The sequence below is a fragment of the Salmo salar genome, chromosome 10 (genome assembly GCF_965601325.2).
Source record: "Salmo salar chromosome 10, fSalSal1, whole genome shotgun sequence".
NCBI lineage: Eukaryota > Metazoa > Chordata > Actinopteri > Salmoniformes > Salmonidae > Salmo > Salmo salar.
In genome coordinates, this window is record NC_138300.1 from 43,643,687 (window position 1) to 43,670,799 (window position 27,113).

Sequence of the window (27,113 nt, forward strand, 5' to 3'; positions counted from 1 at the left end):
CTACAAGAGCTTGTTTATACTGCTAGACTGGTGTGACAGCTCCTGCTATTGAACATTGAGAAAAAACACATGCCAGGGGTGTATTCATTAGTGCACACCATAGGAAACTGTTGCAAAACGTTTGCAAAGAAAACAAGAGTTCCTTACTGGAAAAGTTCCGCTGATCCCTCTGGCATTAAGGCCAGTTTGGTTCTGAGTAAATACACCACAGGGGCTTTTCTAGGAAAAGGTTCACTTTGGTGACACAACCACTACCCATTATGTAATAACAGAAATCCGTGAACCAAAGTAAAGTTTACTATCAACGAACAATATGAATAATAATAGTAGTGACTTTGCTATAAAAGTCGATAGAGTCTATGTCCTGCTGATTAAACTCATTCTCTAGTAGTAGAGCAACTGCAGTTCTGACCATTATTACTAATGCTGGATTGTAAACATCTGTACACATATCATGAGTAAAATCATAAAACTCACCGATCATAAATTATGTGTATTGATACTATACTGAATTGTATGTAGAGCGACCATGGTTTGCGGTCCTGACCAGGCTATATCAGGGCATGCAATTAAAAAAAATAAAAATTAATAATCTCTATTAGAAATACTTTTAGAACAGGAATAGACTTAAGATGCCTAGGAAACTGACCGAATTTGCCTGCCGTCAACAAATAATGTCACCAAAAACCAAATGTTTGCTTTAACTTTATTTATTTTTTATGGCTTTGTTTTTTTCTCTTATTTTTTTTCCCTTACTATAGGTCTTTTTGGCTCTACATAATTATCTGATAGGATTGGGCATGTTCAAATGTTGTTTTTTGTTTGAACAAAAGTCTATTCAAAGCTTTTATCCTTAAGCAAGCAAAGTATGAACACAGCTAATAAAAATAAAGGATCATTTTTACCTCCTTACTTTACACAAAATAAAAACGCTTTTTGGACCCCTTCAGAAATGGGGGTATTAAAATATTTGACATTTGTATCACAAATCAATGTAATGAGACAAAACACGTAAAAACTGTACAAAAATGATAAAATTCATTTAAAAAAGTTTTGACCAGATGATGCAAAGTTAAGATTATATAGTTTTTGTTTTGTCAGGGTGAAGGACCATAACGCCTAAATGAAAGAAGATGCTATGGGAGCAGAGTTCACAATTCATTTCTTCTGCTGGATGTAGTTGAGGTTGACGTGATGTCGTCCATGGGGGAGGAGCGGGAAATGCTGATTGGGGTGCACCACAGAACCTGGGGCGGGGCCAAGACAAAGAAAGAAGTAAAGTTAACTACAGTAGGGGCATTTTCGTAAGATCGAAGGGGAGAATTATTTAGAGTAGACCAATCAATGAAGTATTACAAATTATACTAAATGAGAGGTGGATCCGTGGCTTTCCCACCCCACCAGATATGCAATAATTAATTGTATTTTTTAAATGGACACCCGTTCTGAATGGACTCGAAGACAGTCCGACCCGTTCCGAAAAGGACAGTGGTAAACTGACCCAAACAGACCCATGCTGGTTCAGGTTCTGAGAGACCCGTTCGGATTCTAAAAGAAAACAATTTAAAATATCCAACCGGGCGCTGCCAACGCCATCAATAAACAAGCGATGTTGGCCAGATGAACTACAGTTACGTATCCATAACTGCCTATAACAAATTATTTAAAAAAAACTATTAGTTGTATTTCGACGTGTAGCGTATGGACTATACTTTGCTAATACAAAAGTTGTTTACCTCACGGTTCAGCTGTCAGCAATTTGAGCGATAAATGCATCTGGGCATTGCATGCCTATAGGCCTAGGCGTTCAGTTCATGATATTCGTATTTAAAAAAAATATATATATTTTTTAAAAGAGACAAGCTTAGGCCTAGCCCGACAGAAAAAGATAGGTATGCCGGTGTTGTGCCCGAAAATCTCCCCCCTGCCAGAACCCCCCCCCCTCTTCTAATTTCCTTAATTTTGTGGCTTGTCAAATACTTTGTGACACGCATCAGTCAAATACTTTCTATAGAACTTCACGTCAGGATAGGTAACCAAAATGAATAATTCATGCATGTGTGTTTTATTAAAACAGAGAGAGTAAAATGTTGGCAGGCAAACATTTCAGAACAACTACGGCTGAATTATTACCCATAGACTTTCAAAAATACTAGTCGAATAAGACATGGGAGAGATGACGAATTTTGGCAAAGAGATTTAGTTAGACCAATACAAAAATCAGTAGCGGATTTAGGTATGGGTGACAACGGCAGCACGGGGCGCCCCCGGGTGTGTGCGCTGAGGGGGGGGGGGGGGGGGGGGGGGGGGCTTCACCCAGGGCACTATAGAAGCTAGAACCGCCACATACACTTGTAACAAATAGCCAAACTGAAAACTGCAGTAGCTTAATTCGTACATTTTCAATCCAAATATTGTTTTATAAAGATAAGCATTATATTGTTAGATTAAAACCTGTTTGGGATAGGGGGCAGTATTTTCACGGCCGGATAAAAAAAACTTACCCGATTTAAACTGGTTACTACTCTTACCAAGAAAAGAGAATATGCATATAATTAGTAGATTTGGATAGAAAACACTGAAGTTTCTAAAACTGTTTGAATGGTGTCTGAGTATAACAGAACTCATCTGGCAGTCAAAACCCTGAGACAAATCCTAACAGGAAGTGGAAATCTGATTTGTGGAATCACTTTCAAGCCTTTGCCCATGAAACACACCGTGAGTTAGGATTCATTTAGCACTTCCTAAGGCTTCCACTAGATGTCGACAGTCTTTACAAAGTGGTTTGAGTCTTCTCCCGTAAAAACTGACCGAACGAGAGGGCTGGAAAGTTTGTCATAGAGGGAGGGCCATTACTACTATGATGCGCGTGCCCGTGGGAACTCTTTCGTTCCGAAACGTTTTGTAAGACAATGCAATCGTCCACCTTGAATATTATTGAAGTTCTGATTGAGAAAGGCCCTAAAGACTTATGTCTTCACTCAAAATGACTTACATTTTGAGTAGCCTTCGGAACGCGCTAACAAGGAGCTATTGGGACATAAATTATTAACTTTTTTGAACAAAACTACATTTGTTGTGGACCTGGGATTCCTGGAAGTGCCTTCTGATGAAGATAATCAAAGGTAAGTGAATATTTACAATAGTATATTTGATTTTAGATGAGTCCAAGATGGCGCTAACCTGTATCGCCTAGCCTATTTTTCTGAGCATAGCACCTCATTTATTGCAAAGTGTAATTTCCCAGTAAAGTTATTTTGAAATCTGGCAAATCTGCCGGTTGCATTCACGAGATGTTAATCTATAATTCTTTGAATGACAATATTATATTTTACCAATGTTTTCGAATAGTAATTTTGTAAATTGTAGCGCTGATCCACCGGAAGCATTTGAGGGAAAATGGACAGGTTAAAGGTGTAACTCAGGTAGGCATAAAACATTCTTCCTCACCTCAAGTTCAACTGTTGGTGTGCACTGCCTTCATAGGTCTGCAGTACCTACGCCAAATAGGCATACCACACCAAACCGTCACAAAAGTTGCTTAACTTTATTAGGGTAATATCAAAAGTACGTCACTGTTCACCGGGAAAATACGAACAGGTTATTATATTGCCGCAATAATTTCAATACTAAACAGGCGATTGCCTACCGCAGGCCTACCCAACAAATGACAGTACGTAATAGGTTAATGCTATTTCTTTTACAACAGGCCAACTTTTAGCCTTAAACTAAATACATTGCACAAAATTATTGATACGTTTTCATTGACAAAAAAATTAAAATATAACACTTTTTGCATTGGCTATTTAAAGAACTGGTTTAGATAATTAAAATAGACCTACAATAGTAATAAATAAACAATAATGGACTAGACAATTGATAATACGAAAATAAATAAGGTAGAAAATTGCATCAAACCTGAATAGTGAATTGCACACAGTCCATTTGGCTGTGCCAACATTCTCCTCATCTTTGTCAACTACAATGTCACAACTTGTCCCTGAGGACATTCACCTTGTCGACTTCTTTTCACTATACTCTTCCTCCTCTAACTTTCGTTATACTTCAATGAAAAAGGACTCAATCTTCATGATCAACAGTAGCCAAGGCTAATTAACAGAAGACCGGTCCAAATCGGGACCAATCGGTAATACATTTTAATTGCACATACCTGGTACCCGTGGCAATTGTGTCAGACCTTGACCCAGATCCGAGACAAAAGTCAGATTTTAGGGCCAGGGTCGGATCTCAGGTCTGTTGAAACCGTGAAGACCTCTAATTCGCATCTCTCTATCGCAGAGCCTCTTACCTTGGGACATGAAGGGCTTGCCGGGTTGTGGGTAGCCCCCGTTGCCCTGCTGGATGAAGTTCTGTGGCATGCGGTAAGGCCAGGACGGGGACAGGGAGTAGTGGGCCGCGTTGCTGTGCTCCCAGGTCCTAGAACCCTGCTGGCTCATCCCCCCAAACTGGGTCTTGTAGCCTGGGTCTACAGGGAAAGGGAGGTCTTTAAATTTGGTCCACAAAACATAATTGGAAAATTGAAACAAGAAACTACTCAGCCAACCACAATAATTTGATATCATCCTTCTGTCCCAGCACCAGTTTAAGCGCACAGTGAATTAAGTGTGTAGCCCAAAACCACTGGTGTCTCTTACCTGACCACACAATCAGCACCGTTAACAAGGAAACAGACAGTTACTGCTAAAGACAAGGACAAAATCTGACCAGTTAGTCAGACAAACCAACAAAGACTGACTGTTCCGACAACTAGAAGAGACAGAAAGAGACGGAGCCACCCAGTGTGTACCTGACTTGCCCACAGTGCCGTTAGCCACCATTGCCCCCTGTTGTGCCAGGTGGTTGTGCCAGTGCCTGTCCCGTCCCTGCCCTCCTCCCAGGCCCATGGGCCTCCCCGCCGGCTGGGCGAAGATGATGCTAGGGTCGTTTAGGTTTATAGGGCTAGGGCTGCCACCCCCCAAAGATCCCCCTGGCCCTGTGTTCCCGTTCCCTGGCCCAGGAGCCTGGCGCAGAGGGAATTTAAGGCCGGGCGGGGAGGGCCCTCCAGGGCCGCTGGAAGTCTGGAGGATGGGGCCGTGGATGGGCCAGGAGTTGGAGGGGTGATGGTGTTGGTGATGAACCTGGTGCCCCTGGGACTGATGTGACTGGTGCTGGTTGTGGTGGGACGGCAGCAGTCCCAGAGCAGTGAGAGCTGCAGAGTGGTGGTACTGGCCCGGGTGGGAGGGAGGGAAGCCGAAGAGAGAGAGGGGAACCTGGGGTTGTTGGGACTGCTTGGGGGGTCCCACTCCAGCGGAGGTCTTGGAGGAGGAGGAGGATTGGGGGGAGCTGGAGGATTGGCTGGAACCCTGGGAGAACAGGTTGGGCTGGGGGGAGTAGGGCGGAGTCTGGTGGGAATCAGACTGAGGGGGGGGGGGGGGGGGGGGGGGGGGGAAGAGACAGCAGGGTAAGGATGCAGTGGAAAAGACAGAAAGGGAAAAATACAGGAAGGGAAAGAGAGAAATCAATTAAAAGGCATCACCATACATAGAGGTCTGTACTGATAGATAAAGAAGCTAGCTGCAGCAGTATGTTTGAACATGGTTAGGGTGGCTAAGGGAGAGACAGACAATGCCCAGTTGTACTCACACATTCGGAGGGTTGTCTGGTGCGTCCGGGGCGGTCCTGTGGAGGCTGGGGGATGGGGATGGACTGGGAGCTCACCATGGCTTGCACCATGTGGGGAACTGGAGGAAACGGAAGCCAACCATTACATCACTCAGTCAATGAGCCACTGCTGCCCTCTGCTGGGAGGTAGTAGTCATGACAAAACTCAGGGCTTTAAAATCAACAATTAGATACTGTACATGGGCTCCTATACGATACAGGAACGATACGTTTTAGTTTGAAATGATACCATCGGTGCCATTCGGTTTGATTACACAACGAATCGATGCGATTTGGTTCAATGCAATACGATTCGATACACTAACATTTGTTGCACAAACACATTCATTTTCCATTCTAAATTAAAATGTGCTGGTGATGGAGCTCATCAGCTGGGATGCTTGGAGCTGGATCTGTCTGAGCTTGTTATTTTTTGCAGATTCATGTTTGAGCTTTTAATATTTATCATTTACAAATTAGCTATGACATAGCCAATGAATATATAGCACAACTTTGGATTTCACTCCCATCTCAAAATCAAATGGGTTTGACTGTTTTTACAGATTGATCTTCTCGTCGTCTCTAGTTTTGGCCATGCAGTGCGACTCGCAAAAGTGATTGCTGGGCTTCCCGAGTGGAGCAGTTGTCTAAGACACTGCATCGCAGTACTAGCTGTGCCACTAGAGATTCTGGGTTCGAGTCCAGGCTGTCGCAGCCGGCCGCGACCGGGAGACCCATGGGGCGGCGCACAATTGGCCCAGCGTCGTCCAGGATAGGGGAGGGTTTGGCCCGGCAGGGATGTCCTTGTCTTCTGGGTTAGGTGGTCAATGTGTCAAGAAGCAGTGCAGCTTGGTTGGGTTGTGTTTCGGAGGATGCACGGCTCTCGACCTTCGCCTCTCCTGAGTCCGTACGGGAGTTGCAGCGATGAGACAAGACTAACTACCAATTCGATACCACGAAATTGGGGAGCAAACGGGGTAAAAAAAATACATTTTTAAAAGTGATTGCTGTCCTCGTTATAAAGTAATGAACTTCCCCTATATATCCAAAAATTACCATATACACTGATTGTTCAAAGCAAAACTACTGCTGATGGTGAACCTGAACAATCAAAATAAACTGTATTGCAACCGCCAATCAGCAGGTAGGCCTACAGCCAGTTGCCTCTCCGATAGCTTACTGTTATTCCAGTAAATCAGTGCACAGATGACAACCTAAATTACATCTGAAAGATGCATGCTACATTTGGATCGGTTTAGGGTCCGCAGACCGATACACTTGTATCTTAAACATTTGAATTGGGGACCGATGCGTATCGGTGAATCGTTACATTCCTACCTGAATTTGTCCAAATGAAACTCTTGTTTTGATCCGTTTGCTTCTCAAAAGGTAAACTGTTTACGTAATGAATTCACCCCAGAGGAGTAATTAGACCAAGACGGTAGCAAACAGTTGCAAAACCCTTTGAAACGGAAACAATTTACTCCTAACAGAAAAAGTGTTGGCAACGAAAACAGGAGTCGACAAATTCAGGTAGGTCCCTCCGTTTCATTTCTGTTTTCTTCCTAGCGGATACACCCCCGATCAGGTGTGTGTGTGTGTGTGTGTGTACCTAGTCCCCCTGCGGCTCTCTGTCTAAGATGACGGTACTCTTGGCAGTCCCTCCGTACGTGACCCATGTCACCACACTGGAAACAGCGACGCTCCCGTGGCTCATGTTCGTCTCCCTCCTTCACATCCTCCTCTTTCTCGTTCTTCCTCATCCCCCTGTTCAGACAGACACACAGAAGCAGAGGATTAGCTCACTCAAACATGCAGCCACCACTTGACATAGTATTTGAACCTATTATAAATCATTTCAAATACTGTTATAAATAAGTTCAAATACTGTATCTGTGCTTGATTGAGCTCGTCTTCAAAAGAACCAATGCAAAAAGTCTCAAAAGTGCAAAGCCCTTCCACCTGGAATTATTTCAAATAGTATTTGAACCCAGGTCTGTCACACACACGCTCACACACTAGTTCCCGAAAGAAACTCACTGATGTTCTCTCCCAGTGTACCTGCGTCTCTTGGGGCAGTCCTTCATGTAATGGCCGATCTTGCCACAGACCCGACAGCACCTGTCATTAGGTGCCAGCTCCCCGTCCGTTAGCACCTTGGAGTCAAAGAAGTAGTACTGCACCACAGAAGAATCAATGTTAGACATGAGAACAGGTCTTCTATAGACAAATGGAATAATTTCACATCAACAATGTACAGCCCAGGCAACAATGCCCATAATTACAACAGGTCTCAGAGTGCAGATCTTGGATCAGGTCCCCCTCTTGTTCATTATCATTTAAAAAGGCAAAAATGATCCTATATCAGCACTCTGAATAAAGCCCTGTTTCTAGTGTGTGCCGTACCGCCTCCAAGCCAGGCTGGGGGTAGAAGGGGGTACCAAACAGCTTCCTGCCGTTGATGAAGGCCTTCATGATGAAGTTAGTCACTAAGGAGAGACAGAGAAGGGGTGTGTTGGGGACCATGATCACTGAACTACTACAGAGAGTACAGACCATAATCACTGAAGTACTGTGGTAGACGACACATACTTGGCCTGATAAGGATAACTTAGGAGTAGGGTTGCAAAACTCTCGTAACTTTCAATAAATTCTGTGATTTTCCAGAAATCCTGGATGGAGTATTCCAGATTTCCTGCTCATCATCTCCTGACTCTGGGAAACCTCCAACTGGGATTTCGGGAAAACTAGGGATTTGTTGAAAGTTCCTGAAATGTTGCAACCCTACTTAGGAGACATAGTTCACTTACTTTTGCGAGAAACTCCAGCACCAAGATTGTGATTCAAGTCAAAGGGATCTAAGGAACAAACAAAAAGTAATCAATCGGTCCTTTCATCATCACAACCATGTGAGTGAGAAGGATAGTTTCACTACCTTCAATAGCGATGCACTTGGAGGTCCACTGCTTCTCGAAGGTGGTGAGTCGTTTCCTCTGGCGGATGCTAATGACATGCTCCTTAAAGTCAAACTCCTCGGTGTAGAACCTGAGCAGGCCCAGCCACAGCTCCCCCACAGACTCACGGTTTTGCTGCAGCTCTGGCAGATGACGACGCTATGAGGGAGGACAAGGGACAGTGAGCTTTATCAGAACTCTTTAATAGAATGCTTTAGACTACAACGACAAGTAAGCAAAACAACAAGCGTATTCAAGTTCATCATTTAGGAGAGGCAGGTGTGTGTAGGATTTGCTACATTCAGTTGCGTTGATGACTGAACTCACCAGTTCCTCGAGGTCATCACAGAAGAAGGCATTCCAACCATCCACCATCCTCTGTGGTACAGTATGTCCGTCAAAGATCTAAGGAACAGGTTGACATTGGGTTATTTCCTAAAGCTTTTACAAAGACTGAGTGGGTTCTGTTGGTGTCAGCTACATCCACACTGACTGGCTATAACAGGATGGACTTGTTACAAGGGTTAGCAGAGGGTAAGTGAACAGTACCTCTTGGAGAACAGGGATGACAGGGGGCTGTCTCTGCTGCAGGAAGTAGAGCACCATGAGGATGTATGCATAGGACGACAGACTTCCTCTGGACGCGTCACCTATGTCACAGCGCTTTGCAAACACCTTCATGGTGTATCCCAGGAACTGCACGCGAGGGTCTAGAGCCGCGTAGGTAGCCAGCATTCTGGTGTTGTGTTGAGCCTGAAAGAGGACCGACGCCAATGAATCCATACAGATGTATAGTACACAATCACTGATTACACAGCAACTTCGCTTGACTTACAAAGGACATTTTACCCAATGATAGTACTCTGTCCCTTACCAGTCCTTGTTATGGCTATCTGTAACGTTAAGTAATGATCTCCGTTTACTCACCAGCGTATTGTAGAGGCTGATGTCTGCCTCCAGTCCGCTCGGTCTGTGTTCAAACTTCACAATAGGCACTTTGGCTGTTGTAATAGGCAGGATGTTCCTCAGACCTGACAGAGGAAAACACAGGTCATCAATCACCAAGTCACAAAATATGACAGTCTGCCTTCATAACAAGTAGTCAAACCACGCATCCTGAAAGGGGTCAATGTAATGTGCTGTGAAAGAACCTCTTACCTGCATGTTTCTTTAGCACCTTGGCTAGGTCTTCGATGATCTCTTTGCAGTTCAACTTCTGTTGAGTAGAGGGGTAGACAGATATACATCTCAGAATGACTGGGGAGACAAAGACCTGCGGGAAAGAGTTTCACATTCAAAATGGACACCCCACGTACCTCTCCGGTGTCGTGGCCCTCCAAGGTCATGCAGATGTCCAGGTCACTGTCACGGAAACCAAAGCCGTTCTTGGAGGAGCCAAACAAACACAGCTGGGCCTTGTCTGTGGGATGATATCATAGATGTTTTATAATACCGAGGTTGTACTACACAGAATAGTAAGTTCCATATTCTTGTGAACTGCTGTTACATATGCAATTCAGTTCTGTACGTACCATTGTATTCCTTTCGTATAAACCTCTCCAGACTACCCATGACCTGCTCTCTCTTCTGCTGCTCTCCAAGAGAGGGGGACAGCTCATCTACAAACAATCAGAAAAAGTATATTTAGCATGTTTGAGTATTCCTATTTGTGCATGTGAAGTCTATATATACAGGTTTTACCAGTGTAGTGTTCAAGACATGTCTTAGCTCCATAATATAGAAGATCTGCTTGGACAAAATCACTCAAACAAACTCCTTCCAAGACAGGAGAATGATGTTAAGCAGCAAATGACTTACGGTAGCAGAGTCTACAAAGGCCATCCAGGATGTCTCTGAAGCGGTCGGTCATGGGAGGCAGCGGTTTGAGCTCGATCTTCTTGAAGTCCTCAGGACAATCGTCCTTCAGATGCCCATCTCTCTTACAGATGCTGCACACGACTGTAGGAGGCTGCAGGGGAGAAAAATAAAGATAATTAAGCAAATCCTGTGAACTTAATTCTGGAACTTACACTAAACGTCTGTCAAAGCAAGTCTAGAATTTTCGTTATCCAATTCAAAACAATCAAAAAAGCATTTTGTACAGGTACCTTTCCTCCTGTGAAGATCATCCTGTCAAATATATAATGCAGGTCCTCTGGTGCAATATGTCCCTGCTTCTCAGACACATGCTTAGCTTCCTCTTCCTCACTGTCCAGCAGGCCGTTCTGGGGCGAGGGGGAGGCGGAGGAATGCTCCAGGGTAGTGCCAGGCTCAGCTCCAGTTCCATCTGTAGAACTGTCCCCCTCACTGAGGACCAAGTCCATAAGGCCAGCGTTTAATGCCCGCTCTGCTCCATCCTCTTCATCACTTTCACCCTCCTCCTTCTGTCCTGTCTCAGAGCTCAGACTGTTCCCTTCCTTCCCATTGTGCTCTCCACCTCCACTCTTCTCAGCCACCTCTTCTCCATCTCCTTCCTCTGGTTTCATGTCGCCATGTTTGCATGTCTTCTTGCCTCTCTGGCGCCCTCCTGTGTCCCTGTCCTTGCTCTGCGGGCAGGCAAAGTATTTGTAGGCAGTACGAAAGCGCTCCTGGACATACTCAAAGACCATCTGACTGTTCAGGCTGCGGGCAACATTCCTCTTCAGGGCAAACGGATCTGAGAAGAAATGGAGGAGGATAACTTTAAAGGTGATAGAGCAGTGGTGTGTAGAAACTGACGGAAAAAAAGTCCCTTCTGACCTTTCCACCACATTACTTTAAGCTATTCACACCTAGTAAGTCAGCACTCTCATTGAGGGAAACAAGTAGAAAGGACAAAAAGCGGTAACGATCGAAGGGAGCTAGTCACATAGAAAACAAATCTGACTGTCTGCTATTTAGAATTGTGTGTGGGGGGGGGGGTCACACAGAAATAAGAATGAACAGAAAGGGCTTGGAACCTCTATCCCTGGCAATTTAACTGGTAAACTCATGGGTACACTCACAATGGCTGTCTGGTATTGTGAGGTAATCATTTCCATTGTAAAGTAGAATGTTCATTCAAATGATGTTAACTGATGTGGTTCATGCAATGGTATGTATTTTTTGTAATGACATTTGAGTTGAATCAACAAATCCCAGTACAAATTGATAGGTACACTTTCCTGCTTTGCGCCTATGGGTACACTCACAATGGTCGCCGGTCCACCCATTATGCCATAATTGACTTGAATGGGGACGACCCTTCTATTAATTCTTATTTCCATGGGGGATCATGTCAGCTCTATTCATTACATTTCTATCTGCAACATTCTGAACGTTTCAACTCTGAATACCCTGTTCAGTGGTCTCTCTCCCTTTGTCTTACCGTTGATGGCCAGCCTGTCTGTTCAGTGGTCCGTCTCCCTCCCCAGCCGGTCTGTTCAGTAGTCTCTCCCTCGATGGCCAACCTGTCTGTTTAGCGGTCTCTCTCCCCTCAGTCTTACCCTCGATGGCCAACCTGTCTGTTTAGCGGTCTCTCTCCCCTCAGTCTTACCCTCGATGGCCAACCTGTCTGTTTTAGTGGTCTCTCTCCCCTCAGTCTTACCCTCGATGACCAACCTGTCTGTTTAGTGGTCTCTCTCCCCTCAATCTTACCCTCGATGACCAACCTGTCTGTTTAGTGGTCTCTCTCCCGCAGTCTTACCCTCCCGCAGTCTTACCCTCGATGGCCAGCCGTCGTCGGGGCCAGTTCTTCATCTCTCTGGAGAGGAGCTCTTTGAGGCGGATGCTGATGATGCGTTCCTCCAGGGCGAACTCCAGAGTGTAGAACCGAAGCAGCTCCAGCCACAGCTGGCCCAGGGACACCCCTTTACCCAGGTCCAGGGCCAGGCGCGTCTGAGAGGGAGCAGAGCGAGAACACAGAGTGAGATGGGACATATGAACTAAGCCTAAGACTACATGGACAGTAGCCACAAAGAATAACAGAGGCACTCTGAACGCCATAGGTGGCATGGATAAAAAAGGAAATGGACTGGTAAGAAATATGGTGAGTAATCAGTCTAGCTAACACACCAATACAATGCTTTGTAGCACTTCTGAGAAAAGGGGATACACTCAATCCTTTGAAGAACTCTGCTTTTACCACTGCAGAATATAAACATATTACAATGTGCAGTCATATCATTTCTTGAATTAAAAAACTATTTGAAAAAGAAAATGAAAGCCTTGTCTAGAGTACTCACCATTCCCTCTGCATGCTGGTTCTTCACAGCAGGTTTCTTCTGCTCAGGCTTGGTCTTCCCTCCTTCCCCCCTGCCATCCCCCCGTCCCTCTGTACTGGGGGGCCGGTGCTCCCATCCCACAAATATATCCATCTCTATCCCCGTCAGATGGTACTCATCCACAGCCTTCACATCAAAGCCTTCGATCTGAATTCAACCACGTAAGTTATAAACAGCATTAACAAAAACAGCAACAAGCACAGTAAAAACATCTTAAACAAAAGCAAAAAAAATATTATGACCTGAAAGAAAATGAATCAGTTCAAATATGTGCAGCAATAGTGGTGACTATTTTAATAAAATATCAACCTTTGTGTGGTGTCACCTACCCAGTAGCCGAAGTAGACAGGAAGGATGGGCTCTCTGCGTTGTTGGAGGAAGAAGATGACCATGAGGGAGAAGGAGTAGGACGGGATTCCCCCTTCTGCCTGGCAGTCAATATGGCACAACTACAGGGACAAACAAGCACACAAACAATATAGTCTTTATTTAAATGAGGTAAGTCATTAAGAACACATTCTCTCTGGTCAGGGGCTGTCGTTGTCATCAAAACCACTAAAGCGACAATATGCTAAGCTAGGTAAAGCAACCATATAATTTACAATGAAATCCACTCTACTCATAAATGCTGAAGAAAACATTGGTATGGTTTAGTCATCAAAGGCCAAAACATTTAGTTACATTTGCTATTTCCACTAAAAGCACTAGTGTCAACTAGACAGATGCTATTTACATCATATGCTGGTATCCATAAAATACTATTTTCCCCAGACCAGCCTTACCTTAGCCCAGAGGCGGAAGGCCAGGACCAGAGGCACCAGTCTGGGTTCCAGTCTAGCTAGGGCAGCCAGGTGGTTGGTGGTGAGGCAGGCCACATCATTACCTGCACTCACCTTGCACATCAACCCACTGTGGAGATACAACACACTGATCAGGGTTGTATTCATTATGCACCAAACGGAAGAAAACGGACTGAAGCAGAGATGGGTTACCTGAACTTGTCCAATAACGAACTCTCATTTTTATTTTGTTGCAAAATGTTTTGCTACGCTGTGCCCAGGAATTAAAAATACACCCAGGAACCACTAACTCAGAGGATATTTCAAAAAAGTAAGTTGTAAATGGATAACAGTAGAGCTCATAGAAAACAGAATTGACCTTCCACTGACCTGTTGACATCTCTGCAAAACACTACCGGAACTTTGGCGTGAAAGTCAGACTCAACCTCAGAATATTGAGCTGGGAAAAGAAAGGCCAACATTCTTTGACTGCTCCCAAACCCAACACAACTATCTCCTGGCTGGCTAACCAATTTACATAGTTTACTGCCTGAAAAATATTAAACAAATCTAATTTACCAAAGGGGGTTGTATTAAAACTACTGTGCATTAGTTCAGAGTTCTATTCATTTTATTTTCTCATAACCTTCATTCGAGGTGGTTAATATGAGCTCTCCAAGCTAACAAATAACTTCTTATGCTGAATTTACAGTCTCTCTCAACACTGTGTGTGTGTGTGTGTGTGTGTGTGTGTGTAGGGCTGTTTAACACACCACTGTTCTTCACGATTTCCAGTACTTGTATCAGCACATCTGGTTGAGTCATCTGGAGAGACAAAAACATTACATTTATTATTAAGAGGCAAGGCATCAACATTTGTCATTAAATTCAATCAAATGTCTTCATAAAGCAGTTTATACATCAGCAGTAGTCAAAGTGCTTTTACTGTGACCCCAACCTAGAACCCAAAGACCTAACAGGAGTGGCGGCAAATAACATTCAGTCCACTGTTAATTTGAGTCCTGTTTTAGTGTCCTGTCTAGGAGTCCAATCATTCACAGGTTCTTGGATCCCTCCAACTGATAAATATACCCAATCAGTTAAATCCTATCCAAGACAATCAAGGTGAAAGCGATCAGAGATCATCTGATACAGACTGACAATAAGGCGATAATGCAAATCAAGGCTGTGTCCCAATAGTCTTGAATAACCTGCTTCCTGTTTCCTACGTTGATTACCACTGATCTTACAATCATTTGACTTGCACCCACATTGCATTTAACACCTGCACACTTCGCATTTACACTCAGCGGCCAATTTATTAGGTACATCCATCTAGGTCTGGGTCAGACACACCTTTGCTTCCAGAACAGCCTGAATTCTTCAGGCCATTGAATCGTTGCTCAATTGTTATCAAGGGACCTAACGTGTGTCAGGAAAAAAATAAAAAAAATAAAACATTCCCCACACCATTACAGCACCGCCACCAGCCTGTACCATTAACACCAGGCAGGATGGGGTCATGGTCTCATGTTGATTTCGCCAAATCCTGACTCAGGAACCGGGATTCGTCAGACAAGGCACTGTTTCTCCAGTCCTCAATTGTCCAGTGTTGGTGATTGTGTGCCCTCTGGAGCCGCTTCTTCTTGTTTTTAAGCTGATAGGAGTGGAACCCGGTGTGGTCGTCTGCTGCAATAGCCCATCCCTGACCAGGACCGACGAGTTGTGCATTCTGAGATGCCGTTCTGCGCCATTTGTGGCCCGACTGTTACCTTGCATGATTCTCCTTTGACCTCTCATCAACAAGCTGTTTTCACCCACAAGACTGCTACTGACGGGATGTTTTTTGTTTGTCGCACCATTCTCGGTAAACCCTAGACACTGTCATGCGTGAAAAGCCCAGGAAGACATTTGAGACACTGGAACCGGCACGCCTGGCACAGATGATCATGGCACACTCAAAGGTCACTTGTTTTGCCCACTAATGTTCAATCGAACAGTAACTGGATGCCTGTCTGCCTGCTTTATATAGCAAGCCAAGGCCACGTGACTCACTGTCTGTAGGAGCGAACCATTTTCGTGAACAGGGTGGTGTAGCAAATAAACTGGCAATTGCGTAATTATAATTTGCATTAGTGAGTTGTTAAGAAACAGTCAAGACTTACAGTGGAGGGGTAGGTGACGTCAATGTTGATGTCACTTGTCTTGAAGGCAAATCGGGTGAGACAGGAGCCGTACAGGCGGAGGGCGCAAACTGAAGAAAAAAAAAACACCAACAAAAGCCATTCATTATCCAGGGATCTATTGATACCATACATCAAACAGTATTCTATTCATGCCATACATTCAACAGGATTTCATTCATACCATTTCCCTACTATTGCATTATATTTGTTTATTGCCACCCTGGGAACCTTTGCCACTCCTGTAAGCCTATACTTACAATAAGATACTTTCAACCATCTAGACATGGCAGATGAACAGTCTAGATGACAGGAAGAAGACAGGAGGATAGAAATACTTGGTTACCTGAGAGGTGCTGCTGGATGATGATCTCCATCCTGGTGACCACTTCCTTTCGCATCAGGAAGTCCTGGTCAGAGATGCCATGTTGTTGGGTGACCTGAAGGACGGCTGCGTCCACGGCTCTGAGCTGGGCTGGGGAGGGGGCAGGCAGAGCACGCAGCTCATTCTCCTCCTGCTTCTCCTAAACACAACACAGGGGAGAGGGACAAAGGAAGGGTGAATCCAAATCCCCTCTAATGGCACTGTCTAATCGATTGGAGAGAATGTGGACAGAATTTGGAGTTTGGGGGAGATACAAAATGGCCGACGTAGGCTAAGGAAGCAGCAAAATAGTAAGAACGCATACAGATACACCAATAAGCTCCACCTCAATTAACCATTTCCACTTCTGAAATAACAAAGATGGAAATAACAGCCTAGGATTTTCTTTCAAGTCACAGTACACATCAGTTGTTGGAGAACATGACAATTATGACAAAATAAATAAAAGTTGCTAACTTTTTCTCTCACCATGATGTTCTTCTTGTGTCTCTTTTCCTTGATGTGTTTGTGTGCCCCCTGTACGTTCTCTATGTGTATTGAACATAGCTTGCATAGGTACTGGAAGTTAGGGTACTCTGGAGACGGCTGTAGAGACAGGAAGCAGTGAAACCAATTATATATGTGAGAGACCAGCTACTGATAGTGCCCCTCACTGTACACACATGCACATTTTTTAAACCCCTCAGCGATGTGTTGAACTGTTGACTATTAACATTGTTATTGTTTTTCCTGGTGGAGGGTTCTCAGCAACGAACAACAAGTTGATAAGACATCTGACCTAAGAAGTTGCCTTAAAATGTAAAATTGTGTCCACAAATTCCAGTCAACTGTTACAGACAATACAATGGCTTCAGGAAGTATTGCCACCTTGACTTTTTCCACATTTTGTTGCATTATAATCAGAATTTAAAATTGATTAAATTGAGATTTTGTGCCACCTATCTACACACAACATCCCACAATAATCAAAGTGGATTTTTTTCAAAGAACTGTTTACAAATGAATAAAAAACTCAAAGCTGAAATGTCTTGACTCAATAAGTATGAAAAGAATGAGAAAAATATTCCAAAACATGCATCCTGTTTGCAATATGGCACTAAAGTTACACTGCAAACTTTTTGTCCTGAATACAAAGCATTATGTTTGGGGAAAATCCAACATATCACCGAGTACCACTCTTCATATTTTCAAGAATGGTGGTGGCTACATCACATTATGGATATGCTTGCCACCTGCAAGGACTAGGGGGTTTCTTTTAGGATACAAATCAATAGAAGAGCTAAGCACAGGCAAAATCCTAGAGGAAAACATGGGTCAGTCAGCTTTCCAACAGACACTAGCAGACAAATTCACCTTTCAGCAGGATAATAACTGAAAACTCAAGGCCAAATATATTGGAGTTGCTAAGCTTACAAAAAGATGACAGTGAATGTTCCTGAGTGGCCTAGTTACAGTTTTGAATTACATCTGCTTGAAAATCTATGGCAAGGCTAAAATGGCTTTCTAGCAATGATCAACAACCAACTCGACAGGTGTGTGAAGCTCTTAGAGACTTAACCAGAAAGACTCTCAGCTGTAATCACTGTCAAAGGTGATTCCAACATGTATTGACTCAGGGGGTTCAATACTTACCTAATCACAGATTATTAGCATTTATTTATCTTTAAGAAATGTTCACATTTTTTCTTCCACTTTGACATGAGTATTTTGTGTACCTCATTGACAAAAAAAGACAATTAAATCAATTTTAATCCCAATATGTAACAAAATGTGGAAAAAGTTAAGGGGTGTGAATACTTTCTGAAGGCACTGTAAATACAGACAACTGATAAACAAACTGAAGTAACTTATTTTCTCGCTTCACCTTGACCAGTCTGTGTATGTAGTCTCTGTAAAGGCGATCCTCAGCCTGTCTGAGACCCAGCTTCTGCTCAGAGGTCATGTTCCTCCCATGACCCTCCTCATTGACCCCTGACCCCTCCACAGCAGATTGCCCTGTCTCCAACACAGCACCGGCCTTCACGCCTGCAAACACAGACAAACCAACTCTTCACTTATAGTCAGCATGTAGATAAATGTTATGACCAGGAAGTGTTTATATGACAAAAAAAAAAACAGCAACAGGTCTCTAACACAGACATATTGTAGCGGCAAATGGCTCAAACATTAAACAGCTATGTAGCTAAAGAATAGAATAACGCACCAGGTGACTTCTCCTTCAACGGCCCCATCTTGGGGGTCTTGGTCTGTGCAGTAAGGACATCGTCAGATGAGGTGGCCACCGTACCTGCCCCTGTGTCTCTCCCTCCACCAGCCGGGCTCCCGCCTGTAGCCACCATGGCCCTAGCGTCACCCCCCTGCCCAGCCTGCTGCTGGCCTCCCAGTCCCACCATCCCCTTCCTCCTCTCCCCAGAGCTGGTCCTTCCAGTCAGCCTGCGAGGCTTCCCTGGGTCCTGAGGGCTGGCAGTGGAGGCTCTGCCTGTCCCACGGTTACTGCCTTGGTCCTTATGGTCCTCCCTGGCTGTGGTGATGTTCTCCTTGCTCCGGCAGGCAGTGGCAGGCTTGGGGCCAGGCCCCTCTCTCTGTGTCGCTGGAGCCTCTTTCAGGGACCTGGAGCTGGTGGAGGATGGAGCTGTGGCTCCCCTGGCCTCATTGCGAGAGGGCTTGATTAATTTTAGGGGGCTTTTTGATTCCTCCATGCCTCGATCCAGTCCTCTCCCTCACCCGGGCTGAAGAAAACTAACTACTACTCTGTATTGAGGATGGGGAGGCAGCTAGTCCAATGAAAATCGGAAGAGATGAAAGTCATACATTTTTGGCATTACCTACATTGATCTTAAAAGAACAATAGCCTAAACTATTCATAGACACTTAATACTATCAAAACATAGCATATTGAACTAATTGTACATCTGCTAGGAAGAACTGAGAAAGTAGCCAGTGGCAAAACATTTAGCTTGCAATGAAGCCCCAAAGGCCTGATCAAAACAACTACATCCTAGTTAGGAACATATATGGTTACAGTAGTTAGACCAATGCATAAAGGGTAGTAATATAACTTGCTAATTTTATTGCAAATATACATTATTACGATATAACGAAGAGAGTGGCTAGTTGGCTAGCTGAGAAAAACCTAGGCTGAAGCACTTGTGTTTGTTATGAAACGAAACCAACCCACAATATCCTGCAAGGGCCTTCTCGCATAGCGAGACACCCTGCAAATGCAAACAAACGGGGAAAGTGACATTTAAAATAACAGCTAGACAAATAAATACCGTGCAGCTCGAGCAGACTTGCTAGCTACCTGACAAATGTTTTTTATTTGCTAACGGTAGCTAACTAGCCAACTCGTAAATCGAAGTACCTGATAAATGGCTAGCTTGTTAGCTAGCAAGTTAACCATCTATCCGCTAGCTGGCCAGCGGCTGGTAAGCCTTTCTATAGACAAGTGTTTGACTAGCCACCCGACCCTATAAAACTGACACACGACAAAAGCGCCAGAACATGAAAAACAATATACAATGCCTTACTGTAATATGCAGATTTTAGCTCTAAAATACGTCTAATTTCTGTTAATCTTCCTGCTCAGTATTTTGTTGTTTTCATTCACGGATCAAAACCATTGCGGTATGATCAAAACAGCACCATAGACGCCATGTTAATTCTTGCATAGGGCATTGTGGGTACCTTTATTGAATGTAGGTGTATCAAAGAATATGTATATACTGACAAGAAACTTGTCCCTCCGCCCTAACAATGGGAGTCGGCACCGCGGGCTGTCTTCCTCCCGCCTATCTTTCTTTGGATTGGTGCATACATCTAATTATTTTAATACATTTTTGAATATTCGATGAGGGTTGTCGTCAACCGCCAGTAATCCACGGAGATAGATGGTATGCTGCCAGCCTCATGCCATGAATATCTATATTTATCTGCCCCTTCCTCTCTGGTTGTATTCATGAAAGTATTATGGGATGAAAGCCATTGACATTTTAAGGAAGTATTTTTAATGTAAAGTAAATTAAAATTCATAGAAAATTGCCAAAAAATACAGAAATATTTTGAGGGATTTGGAGGGATGGGGTCCATTTAAAGTGGGTTGTATTCATGAAAGTCTTATTGATAGAAAATAGCCAAAGCCCAAAAATACAAAAGCAGGGTGAATTCAGTAAAAGGGAGACACGTTTTGCTTTTCCATTATATATTATATTAGCGCAACACCTGATACATTTCTGAAATGCTCAAGATGTTTCCTAATCACACAAAAAATGAACACATGTTGATATGATATTCGCAGGAGGCATGACACACATTTGTGTACACAACCAAACCCATATTTTCTGTTCACATTTGGTAAACTGGGACAGCAGGTTAGATCAACTGGGACACAATTATCATAGTCCTAATAGTTTATTTTTATTTTATTTTTATTTCACCTTTATTTAACCAGATAGGCTAGTTGAGAACAAGTTCTCATTTACAACTGCGACCTGGCCAAGATAAAGCAAAGCAGTGCGACACAAACAACAACACAGAGTTACACATTGAATAAATAAAACAAACATACAGTCAATAATACAATAGAGAAAGTCTATATACAGTGTGTGCAAATGAGGTAGGATAAGGGGGGTGAGGCAATAAAGAGGCCACCACCGATCCATGTTTCTTTGTCCATTTGTTATGTCTTGATTGTTCACATCTCATTATGATTATTTCCCTATTTAAACCCTGTGGTTCTCATGATGTTTTTTGCGTTATTGTTTTCCTGTTTGTCGGGTTAGTTGTGTCTTGTCAATATTGTTCATCCCTGTGTGGATTTTGACTGATGAGTTTTTCTAGAGTAAATTACGTTATTTTACTCAGTTCGGTGTCCTGCGCTTGACTCTATTCCTCACCTCCACTATACTGACAATTATCATCTTGAGGATTTCAGAAATGTATCATGTGTAGGACTAATATGTTGGATAGATGTCGAAAGAGGTAGAAGACAGAAATGGAATATATATATATAAATTAAACAGGATAACGGTACTACAAGAACCAGAGCCCTGCCTAACCTAAGTACAAGGGGTCCCTATAAATGGGATCTGTCCCACTTTAGGTACTCCATGCTATCTTTAGCTAGCTATGGTTGGTAAAGTGGGACAACAACAAAAATGACAATTACAAAATTGAAACATAATATCAGCAACTTGTTTTTATTTATTTTCAAGCACCAGTAGATTGTATGACCATTTACATCACAATATGGCACAGTGCATTATTTATTACCGTTTTATTTATAACTAACCCAAGATAGTGCATCTGTGTCATTTTCAATGGGAGCAAATGAAGCATAGTGGGCAGAACAAGCAAGGAGGTGGGCAGATCCTGTTGTTGTGTTCTAGCATGTTGCATATTTCTGTTAGGGGATGACTTCTCTGTGAAGTGCACGTGTGCAATAACTCAATTCGCTCTAGAACTTGGAAATAACACTTTGGCAAAAGGCCATATCTACAAAATGTTGTGCACTCTGTTCGTAACAGATTTTAGTTTTGGGAACAGAAAGCTGTATTGAGATTAGGCTTTTCTTTGATCAGAAAATCAGCAGAATGTTGGCCCAGTTCCATCTTGCTCCAACCAATTGGAAGCTGGGGTGTCTGATCTGTGTGCTAGTAGTTCAAACAGACAACTCGGTGCATTCAACATTCAATACCTCTCACAAATACAATTAGTGATGAAGTCAATCTCTCCTCCACTTTGATTCAGGAGAGATTGACATGCATATTATTATTGTTAGTTCTATCTTTCCATCAAAAGGCAAGCCGTGCTGCCCTGTTCTGCGCCAATTGCAATTTTCATAAGTCCCTCTTTGTGGCACCTGACCACACGACTGAAAAGTAGTCCAGGTGTGACAAAACTAGGGCCTGTAGGACCTGCCTTGTTGATAGTGTTGTTAAGAATGCAGAGCAGCGCTTTATTATAGACAGACTTCTCCCCATTCTACCTACTGTTCTATCAATATGTCTTGACCATGACAATTTACAATCGAGGTTTACTCCAAGCAGTTTAGTCACCTCAACTTGCTCAATTTCCACATAATTCATTACAATATTTAGTTGAGGTTTAGGGTTTAGTGAATAATTTGTTCCAAATACAATGCTTTTTAAAAAATATTTAAGAATAACTTGTTCCTTGCCACCCATTCTGAAACTAACTGCAGCTCTTTGTTAAGAGTTGCTGTCGTTTCAGTCGCTGTGGTAGCTGACATGTATAGTGTTGAGTCATCCGCATACATAGACACTTTACTCAAAGTCATTAGTAAAGATTGAAAAAAGTAAGCGACAGCTGCCCTGTGGAATTCTTGATTCTACCTGGATTCTGTTGGAGAGCCTCCATTAAAGAACACCCTCTGTATTCTGTTAGACAGGTAACTCTTTATCCACAATATAGCAGGGGGTGTAAAGCCATAACATATGTTTTTCCAGCAACAGACTGATCAATAATGTCAAAAGCCACACTGAAGTCTAACGAAACAGCCCCCACAATCTTTTTATCCTCAATTTCGTTTAGCCATTCATCAGTTGTTGAATGTCCTTCCCTATTTTTAACTAGGCAAGTCAGTTGAGAACAAATTCTTATTTACAATGACAGCCTAGGAACTGGGGGTGTTCTACTGCCTTGTTCAGGGGTAGAACAACAGATTTTTATACCTTGTCAGCTCGGGATTTCGATCTAGCAACCTTTCGGTTACTGGCCCAACGCTCTAACCACTAGGCTACCTGCCGCCCCAATAGGTGTGCTGAAAGTCTGCTGTCAATTTGTTTACTGTAAAAGAGCATCGTATCTGGTCAAACCCAGGTTTTTCCAAAAGTTTACTCAGGGTTGGTAAAATGGGTCGGGTATTTGAACCAGTAAAGGGGGATTTACTATTCTTAAGTTGGGGAATAACTTTTGCTTCCCTCCAGGACTAAGGGCACACACTTTCTAGTAGGCTTAAATTGAAGATATGGCAAATACAGTGCCTTCAGAAAGTAACCCTTGACTTTTTCCACATTTTATTAATTTACAGACTTATTCTAAAATTGATGAAATAAAAAACAATCCTCAGACATCTACACACAAAATCCATAATGACAAAGCGAAAAAAAGTTTTTGGAAATGTTTGCAAATATATATATATTTAAAAAAAAGACAGTAATATCCAAAGGTCTGAACACAACTACTCATTCCAGGTTTTTTATTTAGTTTTGACTATTTTCTACATTATAGAAAAATAGTGAATACATCAAAACTATGAAATAACACATATGGAATCATGTAGTAACTAAAAAAGTGTTAAACAAATCAAAATATATTTTATATTTGAGATTCTTCAAAGTATAGTCGATGACAGTGTCATGACTGTCCTGATCAGGTCAGGGTACAGGAGACCACCACCCTACAGATTATCTCCCAAACCCCCAACAGAGGAGAGATCTAGGGGTCTGAAGATGTGGGGGTTTTATGACCCCTCACGCCCATAATAAACCTTAGGCCACAGAGAAATTCCTTTGTCCTCACAATGGAGAACTGGCCTCAGAACATTAAACATGCAATAAAGGGACTTTGGAACAATGGTTTCCGTCAGCCACAATGGTGGTCATGACGAGAGGTGGAATATGAAAATGTTTGTAACTTTTGTATTGTTATTAAAGGTTAAGAGATGACGTTATTATGAAAACATTGTACCTTTAAGAGTTTTCCCAGTATATGCCTGACGTTTATACATTGTACGTTGTGTGGAAAATATCCAAATCAAAGAGAATGTTTTGGTAAAGATGAGATGTGAAGGTAGTGTCTAAAATAGGATTTTAGTCAAATCTAGGCCTTGCCCCTTAACTTGGTCCGCCCAGAGAATTGCCCTAAAGGCGGTTACGCCCACTTCTGACCCGAGGGTATAAGACAGGAGAGTGAAGAATTAACATATCAGACTAATTGACCCCAAGTTGCAGCGAAGGTCTAACAAAGTCAATGAACCCCAAAACGAAACAAGGTTGAAGACAAAGAAATCTTTTTCTACACGAGCTACGGACAAGTAGCTGTGTCTAAGCGGGTGAATTCAAGCCGAACCACCCAGCCTCCACTCTCCATTGAATCGTGGTATCTACACCGTTCGAATCCTAAGCTGTGAGCTCTGAGCTACAGAGCTGTCTGTCCTCAGAAGACCCCTTTCAGATCAAGGGCGAGGGATCAGACCACTAAGCCAAGAAGGACACTGACATCGTGAGGACAACCAGAGAGTTGCGCCGGAGAAGTGCGTCATTGAGAAGCCTAAACGACCCACGCGGAGCTTCCCACCTAAGACCTCCAACACGTAATTACATCATTATATTCTGACCCATAAGAGCGGCAGTTCGGGGCAAGGCTAGGTTTAAATAAGCATGGATGACAAATGAACCCAAATGTATATTTCTCTCGTGTACTTTCTTGGTTTCTCTCTTTTAAATCTCCATTTTGGGTAACACGTGCCATAGTGTGTTGGCCCGTTATACTAAGTCCTAATCAATAGCTAGACTGTGTATGTGTATTTTTATCATCATTTTAGCTTGCTAGTAAATAAATAATCAACTAAGATTGGTGTGGTAAACTCATTGGTGAAGCCTGGGTTCGTGCAGATTCCCGGATTATGCGACGTTCAGACATGAGACAAGAGGTTGATTAATTTAGCGACTGTTGTAAAATCGATATTCTGATATCCTTTGAGTTAATTTGGGAAATAGAAACTCAATCAAAATAATGTTCCCATGGTGCCCCAGGTTAATGAGTTAATAATTGCTTAATTCATTTAATCACGCAATTATAAACCGTTAATCATTCGATGAGCAACAGTCGTCACATTAACTAATACAACGTCACGACAACAGCTTTGCAAACTCTTGGCATTCCCTCAACCAGCTTCATGAGGTAGTCACCTGGAATGCATTTCAATTAGCAGGTGTGCCTTGTTAAAAGTTAACTTGTGGAATTTCTTTCCTTCTTAATGCGTTTGAGCCAATTAGTTGTGTTGTGACAAGGTAGGGGTGGTATACAGAAGATAGCCATATTTGGTAAAAGACCAAGTCCATATTATGGCAAGAACAGTTCAAATAAGCAAAGAGAAACGACAGTCCATCATTACTTTAAGTCATGAAGGTCAGTCAATCCGGAAAATGTCAAGAACTTTTAAAGTTTCTTCAAGTGCAGTCGCAAAATCCATCAAGCGCTATGATGAAACTGGCTCTCATGAAGACCGCCACAGGAAAGGAAGACCCAGAGTTACCTCTGCTACAGAGGATACGTTTATTGGAGTTACCAGCCTCAGAAATTGCAGCACAAATAAATGCAGTAACAGACACATCTCAACATCAACTGTTCAGAGAAGACTGCGTGAATCAGGCCTTCATGGTTGAATTGCTGTAAAGACCACTACTAAAGGACACCAATAAGAAGAAGAGACTTGCTTGGGCCAAGAAACACGAGCAATGGACATTAGACCGGTGGAAGTCTGTCCTTTGGTCTGATGAGTCCAAATTTGAGATTTTTGGTTCCAACCGCTGTGTCGTTGTGAGACGCAGAGTAGCTGAACGGATTATCTCTGCATTTGTGGTTCCCACCGTGAAGCATGGAGGTGGTGTGATGGTGTGGGGGTGCTTTGCTGGTGAAACTGTTGCTGATTTATTTAGAATTCAAGGCATTCTTAACCAGCATGGCTATCACAGCATTCTGCAGCAATATGCAATCCCATCTGGTTTGCACTTGGTGGGACTATCATTTGTTTTTCAACAGGACAATGACCCAAAACACACCGCCAGGCTGTGTAAGGGCTATTTGACCAAGAAGGAGAGTGATGGAGTGCTGCATCAGATGACCTGGCCTCCACAATAACCCGACCTCAACCCAATTGTGTAACACCCTGATCAGTTTCTCCTGTCCTCGTTGTTGTCTACACCCTCTCCAGGTGTAGACAACCCCAGTGTTTACACCTGTGTATTTGTTTTCCCCAGTGTATTTATCCCTGTGTTTCCTGTCTCTCAGTGCCAGTTTGTCTTGAATGTTAGTCAAGTCAACCAGTGTGTTTTCCCCCGTACTCTTTTTGCTATTCTTCCCAGTTTTGACCCCTGCCTGACTCTGGACTTCTTTCCCACCTGCCTGTCCGATTTCAAAAAGGCTTTACAGCGAAAGCAAAACATTAGATTATGTTAGGAGAGTACATAGATACAAATAATCACACAGCCATTTTTCCAAGCAGGCATATATGTCACAAAAACCCAAACCACAGCTAAATGCAGCACTAACCTTTGATGATCTTCATCAGATGACACTCCTAGGACATTATGTTATACAATACATGCATGTTTTGTTCAATCAAGTTCATATTTATATCAAAAAACAGCTTTTTACATTAGCATGTGATGTTCAGAACTAGCATACCCACCGAAAACTTCCGGTGAATTTACTAAATTACTCATGATAAACGTTGACAAAATACATAACAATTATTTTAAGAATTATAGATACAGAACTCCTTTATGGAATCGCTATGTCCGATTTTAAAATAGCTTTTCAGCGAAAGCACATTTTGCAATATTCTGAGTACATAGCTCGGCCATCACGGCTAGCTATTTTGACATCCGCCAACTTCGGGGTCACCTAAACTCAGAATTATTATTATAAAAATTGGATTACCTTTGCTGTTCTTCGTCAGAATGCACTCCCAGGGCTTCTACTTCAACAACAAATGTTGTTTTGGTTCCAAATAATCCATACTTATATCCAAATACCTCTTTTGTTTGTGCGTTCAGGTCACTATCCGAAGGGTAACGCGCGAGCGCATTTCGTGACAATAAAATGTCAAAATATTCCATTACCGTACTTAGAAGCATGTCAAACGCTGTTTAAAATAAATTTTT

At 42.9% G+C, this 27,113-nt stretch overlaps 1 protein-coding gene across 7 annotated transcripts; it reads right to left on the minus strand.

The window, feature by feature from the left end:
- Positions 1 to 694: 694 nt before the first annotated feature.
- On the minus strand, positions 695 to 19,972 carry LOC106560426 (terminal uridylyltransferase 4). Of its 7 annotated transcripts, none has more exons than XR_001318602.3 (29): positions 19,734 to 19,905; positions 18,407 to 18,977; positions 18,068 to 18,228; positions 16,660 to 16,788; positions 16,165 to 16,342; positions 15,801 to 15,889; positions 14,409 to 14,460; positions 14,026 to 14,095; positions 13,639 to 13,765; positions 13,186 to 13,305; positions 12,818 to 13,003; positions 12,296 to 12,470; positions 10,724 to 11,271; positions 10,434 to 10,584; positions 10,148 to 10,234; positions 9,932 to 10,035; positions 9,774 to 9,831; positions 9,543 to 9,646; positions 9,165 to 9,368; positions 8,943 to 9,020; positions 8,597 to 8,774; positions 8,472 to 8,519; positions 8,068 to 8,150; positions 7,702 to 7,838; positions 7,274 to 7,428; positions 5,644 to 5,741; positions 5,271 to 5,417; positions 4,310 to 4,486; positions 695 to 1,247 (listed from the first exon to the last, which is right to left on the minus strand). XR_001318602.3 is itself a non-coding variant. In XM_014123315.3 (29 exons), the coding sequence occupies exons 2-29, from the start codon at positions 18,900 to 18,902 to the stop codon at positions 1,159 to 1,161; spliced, it is 4,692 nt and encodes a 1,563-aa protein (XP_013978790.3). In that variant the 5' UTR covers positions 18,903 to 18,977; positions 19,891 to 19,972; the 3' UTR covers positions 695 to 1,158. The 7 variants fall into 7 exon arrangements, 6 of the variants coding, with proteins under 6 accessions (XP_013978790.3, XP_013978791.3, XP_013978792.3 ...); XM_014123315.3 differs by having other exon boundaries at positions 4,808 to 5,417; positions 19,891 to 19,972; XM_014123316.3 differs by having other exon boundaries at positions 4,808 to 5,417; positions 16,672 to 16,788.
- Between the last annotated feature and the right edge of the window lie 7,141 nt (positions 19,973 to 27,113).

Bases quoted from the DNA above. Each gene is read 5' to 3' on its own strand.
- LOC106560426 (XM_014123315.3), bottom strand. From the start codon at position 18,902: ATGGAGGAATCAAAAAGCCCCCTAAAATTAATCAAGCCCTCTCGCAAT. The intron at 12,471-12,817 runs GTGAGTACTCTA...GCTCCCTCTCAG, and splicing joins ACCAGCATGCAGAGGGAATG to ACGCGCCTGGCCCTGGACCT. The intron at 7,839-8,067 runs GTACGGCACACA...TCTGTGGTGCAG, and splicing joins CCCAGCCTGGCTTGGAGGCG to TACTACTTCTTTGACTCCAA.